The sequence below is a fragment of the Cricetulus griseus genome, chromosome 3 (genome assembly GCF_003668045.3).
Source record: "Cricetulus griseus strain 17A/GY chromosome 3, alternate assembly CriGri-PICRH-1.0, whole genome shotgun sequence".
In the NCBI taxonomy this organism is placed as follows: domain Eukaryota; kingdom Metazoa; phylum Chordata; class Mammalia; order Rodentia; family Cricetidae; genus Cricetulus; species Cricetulus griseus.
Window position 1 is genome coordinate 269,055,843 of NC_048596.1, and position 12,473 is coordinate 269,068,315.

Genomic DNA, 12,473 nt, shown 5'->3' on the forward strand with positions numbered 1-12,473 from the left:
TCAGCAGGAGAAAACAAGGGTGGCAGTGTGGCTGGGCCGGGAGCCACAGGCGGAATCCAATACTTCTGATCCCAGAAGTGACATCCAATACACACACACCCCCATGCCCCCATGAGGACAGCACTCGGGATGTATGGTAGCAGTACCTGGGATGTGAGCAAATGGGTGGTCAAGAAGCGAACTCCTCTCACTCTGTGTGACTTCAGGCGGGTGTGCTCCCTCTCTGTGCTCCGTTTGCACCATGCAAGATGAATTACGATTCTCACACCCGGCCCAGCCTATCCTGCATCAAGCTGTCTTGGAGGCTGACCTCCTTTCCTTGGGGAGGAAGCCAGTGCTCTGGGCATAGTGGGGATGGTGTGGCAGGTGAGATGGTCGGTTGGCTGAGTGCTGGCACAGCAGCTGGGTTATGCCCTCTATGTGGACCCTGCTCTCTATGGTTTTACACTCTTTCCTTCAAATGGAGCTGCAGAGGGTTGTGAGCCATTTGTTGGGAATCAAACCGAGACCCTCTCAAGAGCAACAAGTGCTCACAACCTCTGAGCCATCTCTCCAGCCCTTTTACACTATCTCCTGTGTACGTGGATGTAGAAGTTTCTTCTGGTGTTGTCCTGAACTGTCACCTTTAAGATTTATAACCACCGAGAAAAGAAAAATGTGTCTGTCTGTGAGGGTATTTCCAGAGAGGACTGGCTGAGCAGCAAGGACCTACCTACCTACCCACAACTTGGGGTCCAGGGCTGAATTAATATATATATATATATATATATATATATATATATATATATATATTAAGCTGAGTGAGTAGCAGGCACTCATTGCTCTCTGTTGCTTGACTATGGATGCCAGCTGCTTCATGCTCCTGCTGCCATGTCTTCTCTACCCTGAAGGGCCATATCCTCTCACTGTGTGCCCCCTGCCCCCAAGTCCCTTCCTTCCTTCCTTTAGTTGCTTTTGTCAGAGCAAAGGAAAAGGTAAATGGTACAGAAAATTGGTACCAAGGAGTAGGGTTATTGCTGTGGTAACCTGCCCATGTGGTTCTTGGGCCTTTGGAACGAGCTGGCAAGAGTAAAGTGAATGTCAGAATTCAGAGTTGCAGGCTACTGCAGGAAAGCCCTAGAATTCTCCATGAAAATAGAGCTTTCTGGTGGGAGTTTAGAGGACAGAATTTGGAGAGAAACTGAGGAGGGCCTGGCTCATGAGGTTTCAGAGGGGGACGAGGACTCTGGGGACTGGGCTACCAGCCATGCGTGGGATAGTCTGGCAGAGAGTCTGGCTGAAGTCTATCCATGTTCCGAAAGCTGGAGTGGGGCTGAATTCAAAGGTTATAGGCTCATTCGTTTGGTAGAGGATGTTTCAAGACAGGATAGAATTTGGTCTGTGGTGTGGTCACTGTTTGCTCTTCTAAGTGTATAGTAAAACAAAGCAGAAACTGAAGCAGACAAATAAGAAAAGTTTGCAGCTTGGTGAGCAAAAGAGTGTGAGGGAGTGTGAAGTCCACACAAGGCCTTGCTGGGAAGGCAGACATTAACCCCTTAAAGAGAAGCCTCAGCTCATCACTAGAGCAATGGGGAAGGTGCCCTGACCTCAAGAGCCTACCCAAGGAAGGCTCCAACTTGTTGACCACAAATCTGTTTGAAAGGAGAAAGCCTGGCCTGTGAATGCCACTGAGGTTTCCTGCTTGAAAACAACCACCTAGAGAAGTGTTTCCTCTGATTAGGCCACCCCGGTACACCTGAGCCACCACAGCTGGGGTCGCAGGGAGCCAGACTCCATCTGCAGCCAGAAGCAGAGCTCAGTGCTGATTATAGGCATGCAAGATGCAAGAGTTCCGGTGTTTGGAACTTCTAAAAGTCCTAGAAGGCTGTTGAGGCCAGGCAGTTGTGTGACGTGGTCAGATTCTCTTCAAATGCAAAAATTTGAAAGACCGCTGGGTGAAGCCATGAGGGTAGAGCCTAGGGCTGCAACTCTAGGACATGGGAGATGCCAGGACTATGAGATGCCTTTTGAGGAAAGCTGCAGGCATGGGGTGGAACTGAGTGAAAAGACAGGTTGTGTGGGCTGCAGGAAGCAGAAGTGGAGGGGCGGGGATACCCAAGGCTGGGATACCCAAGGCTATTGGAACCTAGATGATGACACTGTAGCCATGCCCTGGATTGAGATGTGATGTTTAGCTTGCTGGGTTACAGTTTTGCTTTGATTCAGTCTTGCTTGGTTGTGCCTCTAATCCTCAGCTTTGAAGACTTGGAGTGTGTGTGTGTGTGTGTGTGTGTGTGTGTGTGTGTGTGTGTGTGTGTGTTGACATGCATGTGGGTACCTACAGAGGTCAAAAAAGGGCATCAGATCCCTTGGCGCTGAAGTTATGGTGACCTGTGAATCACCTGACTGATGCTGGAAACTGAACTGTGATCCCTCTGTAAGAGCAGCGAGTGCTTTTAACTATGGAGTCTCCTTTCCGTGCCCCATGCTCACTTTTGAAATGGGAACACTTAACTCTGTAACATTGTGTGTCAGAAGCATGTATTGTGCAATTCACAGGCCTCCAAGTTAAGAGGCTTCCCGAGACTCAGCAGACTCTGCGCTTACACCTTGGGTAAGGGAAGAGTCTGCAAATGCATGAGGCTTCCAAGGGTGGATGTTAAGGTTTAAAAGTGATGCCTTTGAGTGTCAGGTTGACAAGGGGTGGACTTATGATGGCTGGTGTTGGCAACCTGGTAGGATTCAGAATCACCAAGATGACAAAATTTTGACCATGTCATTCGGGTGTTTCCAGAAAGGTTTAATTGAGAAGAAAAAACTGACCTAGAATGTGAACAGAACATTCCATGGCTTAGAGACCTGGGATGGATAAAAAGGAGAAGAAGGTGGGTTCTGCTCTCCCACTGTGGGTGGAATGCAGCCAGCACTCCTGCTCCCGAGTTTCCCCCAGCATGACGGACCGTACCCTCAAACTGTGAGCCACGCAAACCCTTTCTTCTGCAGGTGTTCTCGTCTAATACTTTGTCACTGCAACAAGAAAAGTAACTGTGCACCTTTTTGCTCAGGTAGCACCAGGCCCCCAAATTGCAAGCTGACTGGTCCACATCCTGGGGGCAGGATACACAGGCATTCTCCTCGGACTCTGATTCCTCAGAGGATGGGCACTTGGAATCCTTGAAATGCAAAGGCCAGAACTTCTGCGGGCAGGAGGAAGCAACAGAGGATGGCAAGAGGCTGAAGGCTTGTGTCCATCTGGTGTGTCTGCCCTGCAGTGTGCCAAGCCAAGGAAGGCGCCAACTTCATTTGTTGTTCCACGTGTGCCACCTTCACCACTGCTCCCATGCAGGACTGGGTAGGAAGGACTTCGTTATCTTTCCTTGGGTAGAAGCTAAGAGGCCTAGCCTCATTCCGTTTGTTTTGCTGTTTCCTCGGGGTGAACTGGGAACCTTCAGCTCAGCACGGTGAGTGCAAGGCAGAGGACCAGGTGTTTGCAAGCGATCCCCAGGCAGCCCATGCCCAGTCCAGCTGGCTCACACACAGACTCAGCTGTGTTCTGACATCTCACCTGTACCCTTGTATGCTGTCCACCTCATCTCCGCCCCTCCCACTTCACCTCTGCCCCGATGCACGTTACTTTTACCGCCATCCTACTGTACCTGGGCCCTCATCTCACTGGAGGCCCCGCCTCACCTGTGCCTCCCAATGTCACCTATAACCGACACTCATTTCTGGCTCTACATCCCCTCTCCCCTCCAGGTAGCTGCTCTCATGCCTGCCCAGTTATCTCCACACAGTGCTGTGCTGATGCTAGAGGGCTGGAACGCTGAAGAACCAAAACTCCATCATTGTTCTCTAAATTTCCTACTCCTGAGCCCATGACCTTCGTCACATCCCCACATCCTGACTGCCAGCATCCCCACCCTGCCGTGTGGCTTAGCCACTCACCCACTCACTACAGCATCTGGGATACAGAGCTGCTCTCCCAGACAAGTGTGTGGTCCATGCCATTTTGTTACCTTTGCCCACCATCCCTCTTCTAGCCACCTGCCTTGAGGGGGGATCCCGTGAAGAGTGGATTTGAAGGTCTTGAGGCTGAAGGCCAGCATTTATACTGACAAGTATGGCACCTGCCCACAGAGGAGCCAGCCTGAAATTTCATAAACCTGCCACACAGAGGCCGAGAGCCGGCCTCCCCACAGTGTGGCTGTTTTGGAATGGTAGGATAAGAAGGCTCTTGCTCCTTTCCCTTCAAGGGCTCTACAGGAATAGTAGATGAGCAATGCTTCAGGAGAGGGCAGAGTGTGGGAGTAGAGCCCGGAGGGGTGGTGCCCCAGGTCATGGTCCAGCTCACACAGTGGATACAGGTCAGGCTCCAGACAGCTCTGCCTTCCCCAAAGTGACATCACACCAGGTTAGACACGATCACCCCTGAGCAGGGCCCACCTGGCCTCCTTGTGCCTTTGAGGGCTGGTATCACCAGTCAGCCTGCTCAGATGGCATTTGCTTTGTAGTGGCCGTCCTCCCCTGCTCTAACCACCATGATGGGGCTAGACTCAGAAGCTCAACTCTTGTCTAAGACTTGCTGAGTGATCTTGGACCCACTGCTACTCTTCTCTGGGCCATCAGTCCATCCTCAGTGGTCCCGGGAGTCCTTCATTCCTTCATGTGACTTCTAAGGTCACCCGAAAAGAACACAGGTCAAACACAATAGTGGGAAGGACAGTAGGAGGCTCTGCTCACGGAGTGTCGGTGCTTGCTGAGGCTCGGGGCTGCTGAGAGGCACCTGGTCTGTCCCCAGCTGTGTCCCCACAAGCAGCAGTGCTCAGAGCTTCCAGCCAACACTGCTGAAGCTTTGTGGAGGGGGCACTCAGCCACCAGGTCTGCGAACCCTGATGCAGCTTCCACACACAGCCTGCTGCCAGCCCCGCTTGAGGGTCGGGCACTGTTACAGTACAGCCAGAGAGTGGGATGGTATGCAGGAGTCTTCCGGCCTGCGGGAAAGACAGAGGGTTAGCAGGCCTCCAGCTCATGCCAGTGGCCACCCAAGCAGGCCACCGTGCGCAGGTCCACTAGTGTAGCCTGTCACCAGGACAACTGAGGACAGGCTGCCTGACAGGCTTTCAGGTAGCTGCTGGGATGAGGTTTTGGCCACTTCAACAGACCTCCCCAGATCCGTGGCGTCCCTCAAGAACCCCTGTCCAAGGCTGGCGAGGCAGGATAACTCCTGTGACTTAGCAATGGGAGTTGAGAGTAGCAGGACAAGGCTCAGCAGTGCCTAGATGCACCTGCCCACGATGTGTGAAGGAAAGGAGGGGTGAATGAGTGAGTATGTGTGAGGAGGAGGGTCCAGCCTCTGGGTCCCTTGACCATGCCTGCTCCCACCCCGGCTGTCTTTGGGATTCTGACATTATAGGGACCTGTTTTCCATGAGAGGGGAGCAGAGGGTTATTCTGGGCATTGGGAGGAGTTGAGGCTCAGGTCACATGACTGGAGAGGTGGAAGTGGCCCAGACCTGCTGTGGGCACTTCAGGCTTGAAGCTCTGCCCTGTGGTAGCAGAGCACATCTCACAGCACATAGCCCTGGGCGTGAATAGGGACAGGGGCACATACCTGGCTGCCTGCCAGCAGGACTAGCACCTGGGGATCTGACTCCGGGATGTCTGCCCACACTTCACTCCAGGCTATACCATTGTCGGACAGACGCAGGGTGCTACAGACCAGGCTAGGCCGAGGATCCACAGAGGGAGGCTTCTGGAGACAGAACAATAGGTTGGGGCTAGTCTCACCTGTAGTGATCTCTTTGTCCCCTGAGAAGACCGAGCCTGAACCAGGGCCCATGCTTGGAAGGAGGTGACCACATAGACATAGCTAAGGCCTGGATACAGGCTGAGGCAGGGTTAGATGGTTCTGAGGGTCACTGGAGGCCAGTGGGAGGGTAGCATGTGGTCTCAAGTAGGGTTTGGAGCTGGGCCCCCTTGGGAGAGTGAGTACATTCCAGGTTAGGACAACATCAAAGTATTAAGGGGAAGCCAGGCACTCAGGAAGACTGTTAAGTCTCAGACTAACCTGGGCTACATAAAAAATAAATGGAGGAGATTCAACAGTAAGTACAAAAGTGTGGGTCACAGGATGAAGGGGCCAAACACATTATACCCTCCAACACACACACACACATACACACACACACACACACACACACACACACACACACACACTCACACACACACACACTCACACACACTCACACACACACACACACACACACACTCTCACACACACACACTCACACACACACACACTCACACACACACACACACACACACACTCACACACACACACTCACTCACACACACTCTCACACACACACACACACACTCACACACACACTCTCACACACACACACTCACTCACACACACACACTCACACACACTCACACACACACACTCACACACACACACTCACACACACACACTCTCACACACACACTCTCACACACACACACTCACACACACACACACACACACACACACACACACACACACTATTAACCCCCACTCACCACATACACACACTTTCCACGCCACACATGTGTGCACACACACCTCAGGTACACCTCCTGTAGACGTCGCTTCCCTTCTGATGTTTTAGTGCTACCATGGAAACAAGACCCCTGACCCCTTGCTCGGACCCCTCTTGTCAGACTCAGTGCCCCTCCAAGGCGTTGGGCCACATCCTCAGGACTCCCAGAATGCATCTGTAGATTGAGAGTGCAGAGTGAAGGCATAGCAGCAGGTGGGGCCAGAGCCTCACCATCAAGGCCACCGTAGCCTCAGTCCTTAACAGCCTCATGTCCTTGACTTCCTAGACAGCCAAAGCTCTTGCCACTTTGGCTCCAGCCAGGGGGGTCAGAAGATTTGCATGTTGCTGACCCTAGCCCTCTTGGACCATCCCACACCATCTTTGGTAGGGAGACTGACATTTGAAAGAACTCCCAGGGGACCACAACTGCATGCATCAAGTGGAGACAAAGGAGAATGTGTTTTTCCTGGAAAACAAAGGCTTACTTTTCAGAGATGTCCTGCTACTCCATAAAAGGGACTGTGTCCTTTAAGAAAGAAGGCTGGAAAAGTAACAGCCACACTCAGGAAGAAGAGGTGGTAATGGAGGAGGAACTGACACCCCACACACACGCACACACACCCCAGGGGTTCTACCTGCCCTAAGGCAAAGGAGATGCTTCATGAACCCCAGTGCCCATATCTGGAGGCAATTTCATGCTGCACCTCCAGTCAGACTGGGAGTGGAGCTGACACGCATTTTCATCTAACTCCTAGGTGCAATGGTTTCCAGACCCTGGCCCTGACTAATCCTGAGACATCTTTACACACGCACATGCTCCAATCATCTTTCCCTGATTCCGGACCTGTGGACCACATTGAGATGCCCCCTGCATCCGTCCTAGTCCCAGGAACCAGGGACACCCACCTCTGCATTCTGTTTGAGCTCCGTGGGAGTCTCAGAGCTAGGGCTTGTAGGGACCAAGGGTTCTTCCAGGAAACACTCTCGGCAGACCCGGCTCTGCTTACTGTTCTCAGCCTTGAACTCTGAGCACTTCCTACAGATGACCTGCAAGACAAGAGGGTGCCCTTGACCATGCATGCATCCTGAGCAGATGGGGAGGAGCGATGCTTGTTCTGGGATGCTGGAAGCCACATCTAGGGGCAGAGTCTGGTGATGTCTTGTTTACACGCTAACAAATAAAGCTCGCCTGAAGAGCAGAGGGCAGGGCTAGCCACTAGCTAACCATAGAGGTCTGGGGGTTTGTACAGACAGACAGGAAGTGAGATGGGTGGGCGGAGAGAGGCAGGATGAGACAGGACCTCGCCTTCTCTTCAGTCTGAGGATTTCATAGAGGTAAGAGCTCTAGTGGCTGGCTGCTCTGCTTCTCTGATTGTTCCATTTCCACTGACTCCAGGCTTTTATTATTAAGGCCTATTAGAACTCGTGTTATAGCAGAGAGTCACTTTAGTCTCCCCAGGTGCCCAGGACCACCCAGCGTTCAGAAACCCTGTGTACAAGAAGAAAAGAGCATAGCCACTCACATAAGAAAACCCAGGACACTACATTAAGAAAATCAAAACCAGCCAGGCCGTGGTGGTGCATGCCTTTCATCCCAGCACTCGGGAGGCAGAAGCAGGTGGATCTTTGTAAGTTCAAGGCCTTGGTCTACAGAGAGAGTTCTAGGACTGGCTCCATAGCTACTGAGAAACCCTGTCTTGAAAAAATAATAACAAAAATCCCTTAAAAATCAAAACCATGTGGGGGAGGGAGCTAGGAGAATGAGAAGGGGAGAAGAGGAGGGATGCAGAGGACATGAGGGAGCAGAAATGTTGAGTCAGAGGATGAATAGAAGAAAACAAGAATGGAGATACCATAATAGAGGGAGACATTTTAGGTTTACAGAGAAGTCAGGCACTAGGGAAATGTCTGGAGAGCTACAAAGATGACACCAGCTAACAATCTAAGCAACAGAGAAGAGGCTACCTTAAATGCCTACCCCTGATAATGAGATTGATGGCTGACTTATATGCCACCCAATAGCCCTCATCCAGCAGCTGGTGGAAGTGGAAGCAGACACCCACAACTAGTCACTGAACTGAACTAGAATCCAGATTTAGAGAAGGACAAGTGAAGAGCAAAGGGGTCCAGACCAGGCTGGTGAAACCCACAGAAACAGCTGACCTGAACATCGGGGAACTCTTGCTCCCCAGACTGATAGCTAGGAAACCAGCATGGGACTGATCCAGACCCCAGGAACATGGATTTCATTGAGGAAACCTCAGAAATCTACGGGACCTCCTGTAGTAGTTCAGTACAGTTCAGTACTTATCCCTAGCATAGGTGTGGACTTTGGGAGCCCATTCCACACAGAGGGATACTCCCTGAGCCAAGACACACGGGGGTGGGCCTAGACCCTATCCCAAAGGATATGATAGACTCTGATGACACCCTATGGACGTCTCACCCTCCAGGGGGAGCAGAAAGAATATGTGATAGGTAGGGTTTTAGTGGGGGGGGGTGGTAGGGGAGGATGGGGAGGGAGAAGGGAACTGGGATTGTCATGTAAAACAATCTTGTTTCTAATTCAAATAAAAAAATCTGAAAAAAAGAAAAATACATGGATCTGAAAAGAAAAAAAATAAAAAGAATCTAAGTGATTTGAAAAAAAAAAATCAAAACAGATTCAGTCTGTAAAGTGTTTGATGCTCAAGTGTGAGGACCTGAGTTCAGATCCCCCGGGCTCATGTAAAAGCTGGGAGTAGTGGCTTGCCTCTACACCGAGCTAGGGAGACAGAGATGGGCAGATGCTTGGAGCTCACTGGCCAATAAGTCTGGGATCTTTCCTCATTTCAACTGCAGCCCAGTTTGGCAAAGCAGCCCTCACACTTTTTCTATTTCTCGTTTCTTTTCTTTTCTTTTCCTTTCTTTCTTTTTTCTTTTTTTCTTTTTATGGCTCTGGCTGTCCTGGAACAGCTTCAAGTCAGTCTGTGAGATACATAGGCGCTCTCTCTCTCTCTCTCTCTCTCTCTCTCTCTCTCTCCCTCCCTCTCTTCCTCTTTCCCCCTCTCTCTCTCCTCTCACTTCAATCCCTCCCCCCAGGTGCAGCTTTGATATCGAAATGTAAACATACTTAGGTCACCAGTTCCTTCTCCAAGGACACTTTGAAGTTCAGTATTAAGTATTGATTCGTTTGCTCATTGTCAGGGGCAGGAGCTTTGGCTAGTGGGGAAGACTGGAGCTGGTACATTTTGGGGACACCGGTCAGTGGTGTCCCCTTATTGCATGATCCCATCAGACATTCCTCACCATTGGAGCACTCTCACCACAGCGAAGTCCTCCACCTTCTTTCTCCTGCCTCAACACCTTGCATAAGGACATCCTCTCTATCTAACACAAGATAGAAACACTGCATCTTACACACTCCCAGTTGGGGCACAGAGGCACCAGGGCCAGCGGTTTCCCAGTTGGAAGGAATGTTGTCAGACGTCAGAGCTGCCCAGAAATTAGCTTTTCCTTCAGAGGTTCATTCTCAAGGACATCCATATGTGGGTCACAGTGTTCTGGTTTAAATCTAAAATATCTCCCCCCAGGCTCATGTATGAGAACACTCGGTGGCTGGTACTGTTTTAGAAGACTAGAAAACATTGTTAGAGGAAGTGAGTCACTAGGGTAGGGTCTAATGTTTGATAGCCCATCCCCACTTCCTGTCCGCTTCCTGCTTCCCGAGTGCAGATACAACACGACCAGGTACTTCACACCGCCAGTTGCCACGCCTTCCCTGCAACAATGGGTTGTGTACCCCCAAACTAAGTTGTCTCCTGTCAGGTATCACGTGGCACAACAATGAGAAAAGTAACTAATACAGGATCTAGAGGAGGCAGCCCTGCAGGGTTGCCATGTGGCTCAGGACCCACGAGGACTCTTTAGAAGTGCATGCCATAGTGGCTGCCGCCCACTCCTTAGAACCTGTAAAAACTCAATGAGTGGCTACATGGCCCTGTCCAGTCCACTTCCTCCCGCTTGCCGCATGCTCACCTCTCCACACAGCTTGCAGCGATGCCTCCTCTTGGTGATGGAGTTGAAGGTCTCACCGCAGCTCTTACATCCAGGCTTCTCTTTGTCACGTCTTGTTTTAGAGGACAACTTTCTGGACTCGATCTACAAGGAGGCAAGTGGCTGTCATCAGCTGTGGAGTGTGAGCGCGCGATGGCCCGCTGTGGGTGGGTGGGGGCAGGGGAGGAGTGGAGCTAAGGATTCTGCAGGTGACAATGCCCAGAGCAAAAGTGGACATTGTAGAAGGGAATAGGCAGAGCTAAGGCAGCTGCACCCCCTTCCCAGCCCTTCTCCCAGGGACGACCCCAGGGCATCGTGTCACACCACACACTGCCCGAAGAAAGGTTCCAAGACAGCTTGGCCAGTGGCTTTATCTGGTGTGTCTGAGGAAATACTGTGAGGCAAAGTGGAGTCTACAACAGATGGCACCTGCTGCCAGAGCCTGGGGTGTCCTTAACTGCAGCCCAGAGGGATCATGGGACCCCTAGATCCTGAGGGTCATCCTTCACCCTGTCACATGCCTAGTCTGTGTTGAACACCTGGGGACAGGCACACCTTATACATAAACACACATGTGTGTCCACATGCCTGTGTGCCAGTCCTGCAGAAACAGGTCTTGTGAGGAAACCAAGCCAGCTGAGGCTGTGTTCAGACTTGACCTCTTTCTGTGTCTCCTGAAGGACCCCCCTTCTTCCATTTTGTGAGTCCTTGCTCCAAGGACAAGGGTGGAAGATGGCCTTGACCTCCTCCCTCTGCAATGTACCTTGTTCTCAGGTCCCCTGTCAAGGCTTTGTGCCCAGTGGGCAGGCATTCCAGACCTGACATTCAAAACCCTCACTCCCAAGGACGGTGTCTTCCTGCATCTGGAAGTGTACCCCTCACCTAGCCTCAGGAACCCCCAGCCCTGTAAGACTCCCACTGTGACCTCCTCTAGGGACTGCTGAGGTGTCCAAGTGGTCATTGAGACAGGGAGGGGGTGTGATGTAGCCCTGCAGTCTCCACCCTCTGCCCAGGTTCAAGATGTCCATGCCCCTATTTTTCCTGTGAGGAATCTTAAATGTCAAGGTGGTGGGATTAATTGCTGACCAAATAGTCCTGGCTTGTGGTGGTTCTCAGGGACCTCAGGCAGAGGCCCCAGCTGTTAAGTCCTACAAGGTAGTTGAGAGTGCAGGAGGCTCTAGGAGTCACCAGGGTCCCTAGTGGGTCATTTGGTGATGGAGGAAAAGCTGAGGTGAGCTGGGGTGTGACCAAGAGTTCAGGTCCTGGGACCAATGGGATTCAGACAAAGGGAAGTTCCTGAAGCAAAGAGCTTTAAGACTTAGGGACTGACTAGATGAGAGAAGTCCCTCAGCTCCTTTCACTTAGTAAGCATCACTTGACCAAGACAGAATTGCCAAAATGTGTGCCAGACCGGAGCTTTAGCCCCACATGGATCCCTTGATGCTGAGGTCCACTGTGGCCCAACCTTGTGGCTGGCTCTCCAACTGTGCCATCCACAACACAAGAGGCCTGATTGGATTTGCTGATTACAGAGCATCAGGTAGCCAAGGCGTGAGGACACACATGTGTAGCCAAGGACTGGTCTCCCAACCAAGTACACTTCCTTCATGGATGAGATCATCAGGCAGGGCTGACCAAAGGACCCTAGACCAGATTTCCTGTACAGGTGGTGCATGACAGGAAGTCTAGGTTCAAGACTGCCAGGAAGTAACCGAAAAAGCAGCTCCAGCCAAAAGCATCTACAACATCTACCCTGCAGCTGTTCTCCACTGAGGGTCAATAGAGTGATTTCCTCAGTGTCCCTGCCTTGGCAGTTTAGCTTAGTGGGTAAAGGGACCTCCCAGTATGACAGATGTGAACCCCTGCCAGTTGGCCTGTA

The 12,473-nt window shown here is 51.5% G+C and overlaps 1 protein-coding gene across 13 annotated transcripts in view; it reads right to left on the reverse strand.

The window, feature by feature from the left end:
• Positions 1-2,758: 2,758 nt before the first annotated feature.
• Fgd3 (FYVE, RhoGEF and PH domain containing 3) overlaps positions 2,759-12,473 on the reverse strand; it is a 63,504-nt gene continuing 53,789 nt past the window's right edge. For 12 of the 13 annotated variants that reach the window (XM_035442965.1, XM_027409956.2, XM_027409951.2 and 9 more), the window contains 4 exons: positions 10,577-10,699; positions 7,466-7,606; positions 5,590-5,730; positions 2,759-4,970 (listed from right to left, as the gene is read on the reverse strand). In XM_035442965.1, coding sequence (XP_035298856.1) covers positions 4,716-4,970; positions 5,590-5,730; positions 7,466-7,606; positions 10,577-10,699 — 660 coding nt within the window. In that variant the 3' untranslated portion in view covers positions 2,759-4,715. The remainder of the gene's footprint in view (positions 4,971-5,589; positions 5,731-7,465; positions 7,607-10,576; positions 10,700-12,473) is intronic. The other variant, XM_035442966.1, reaches the window with a different exon arrangement.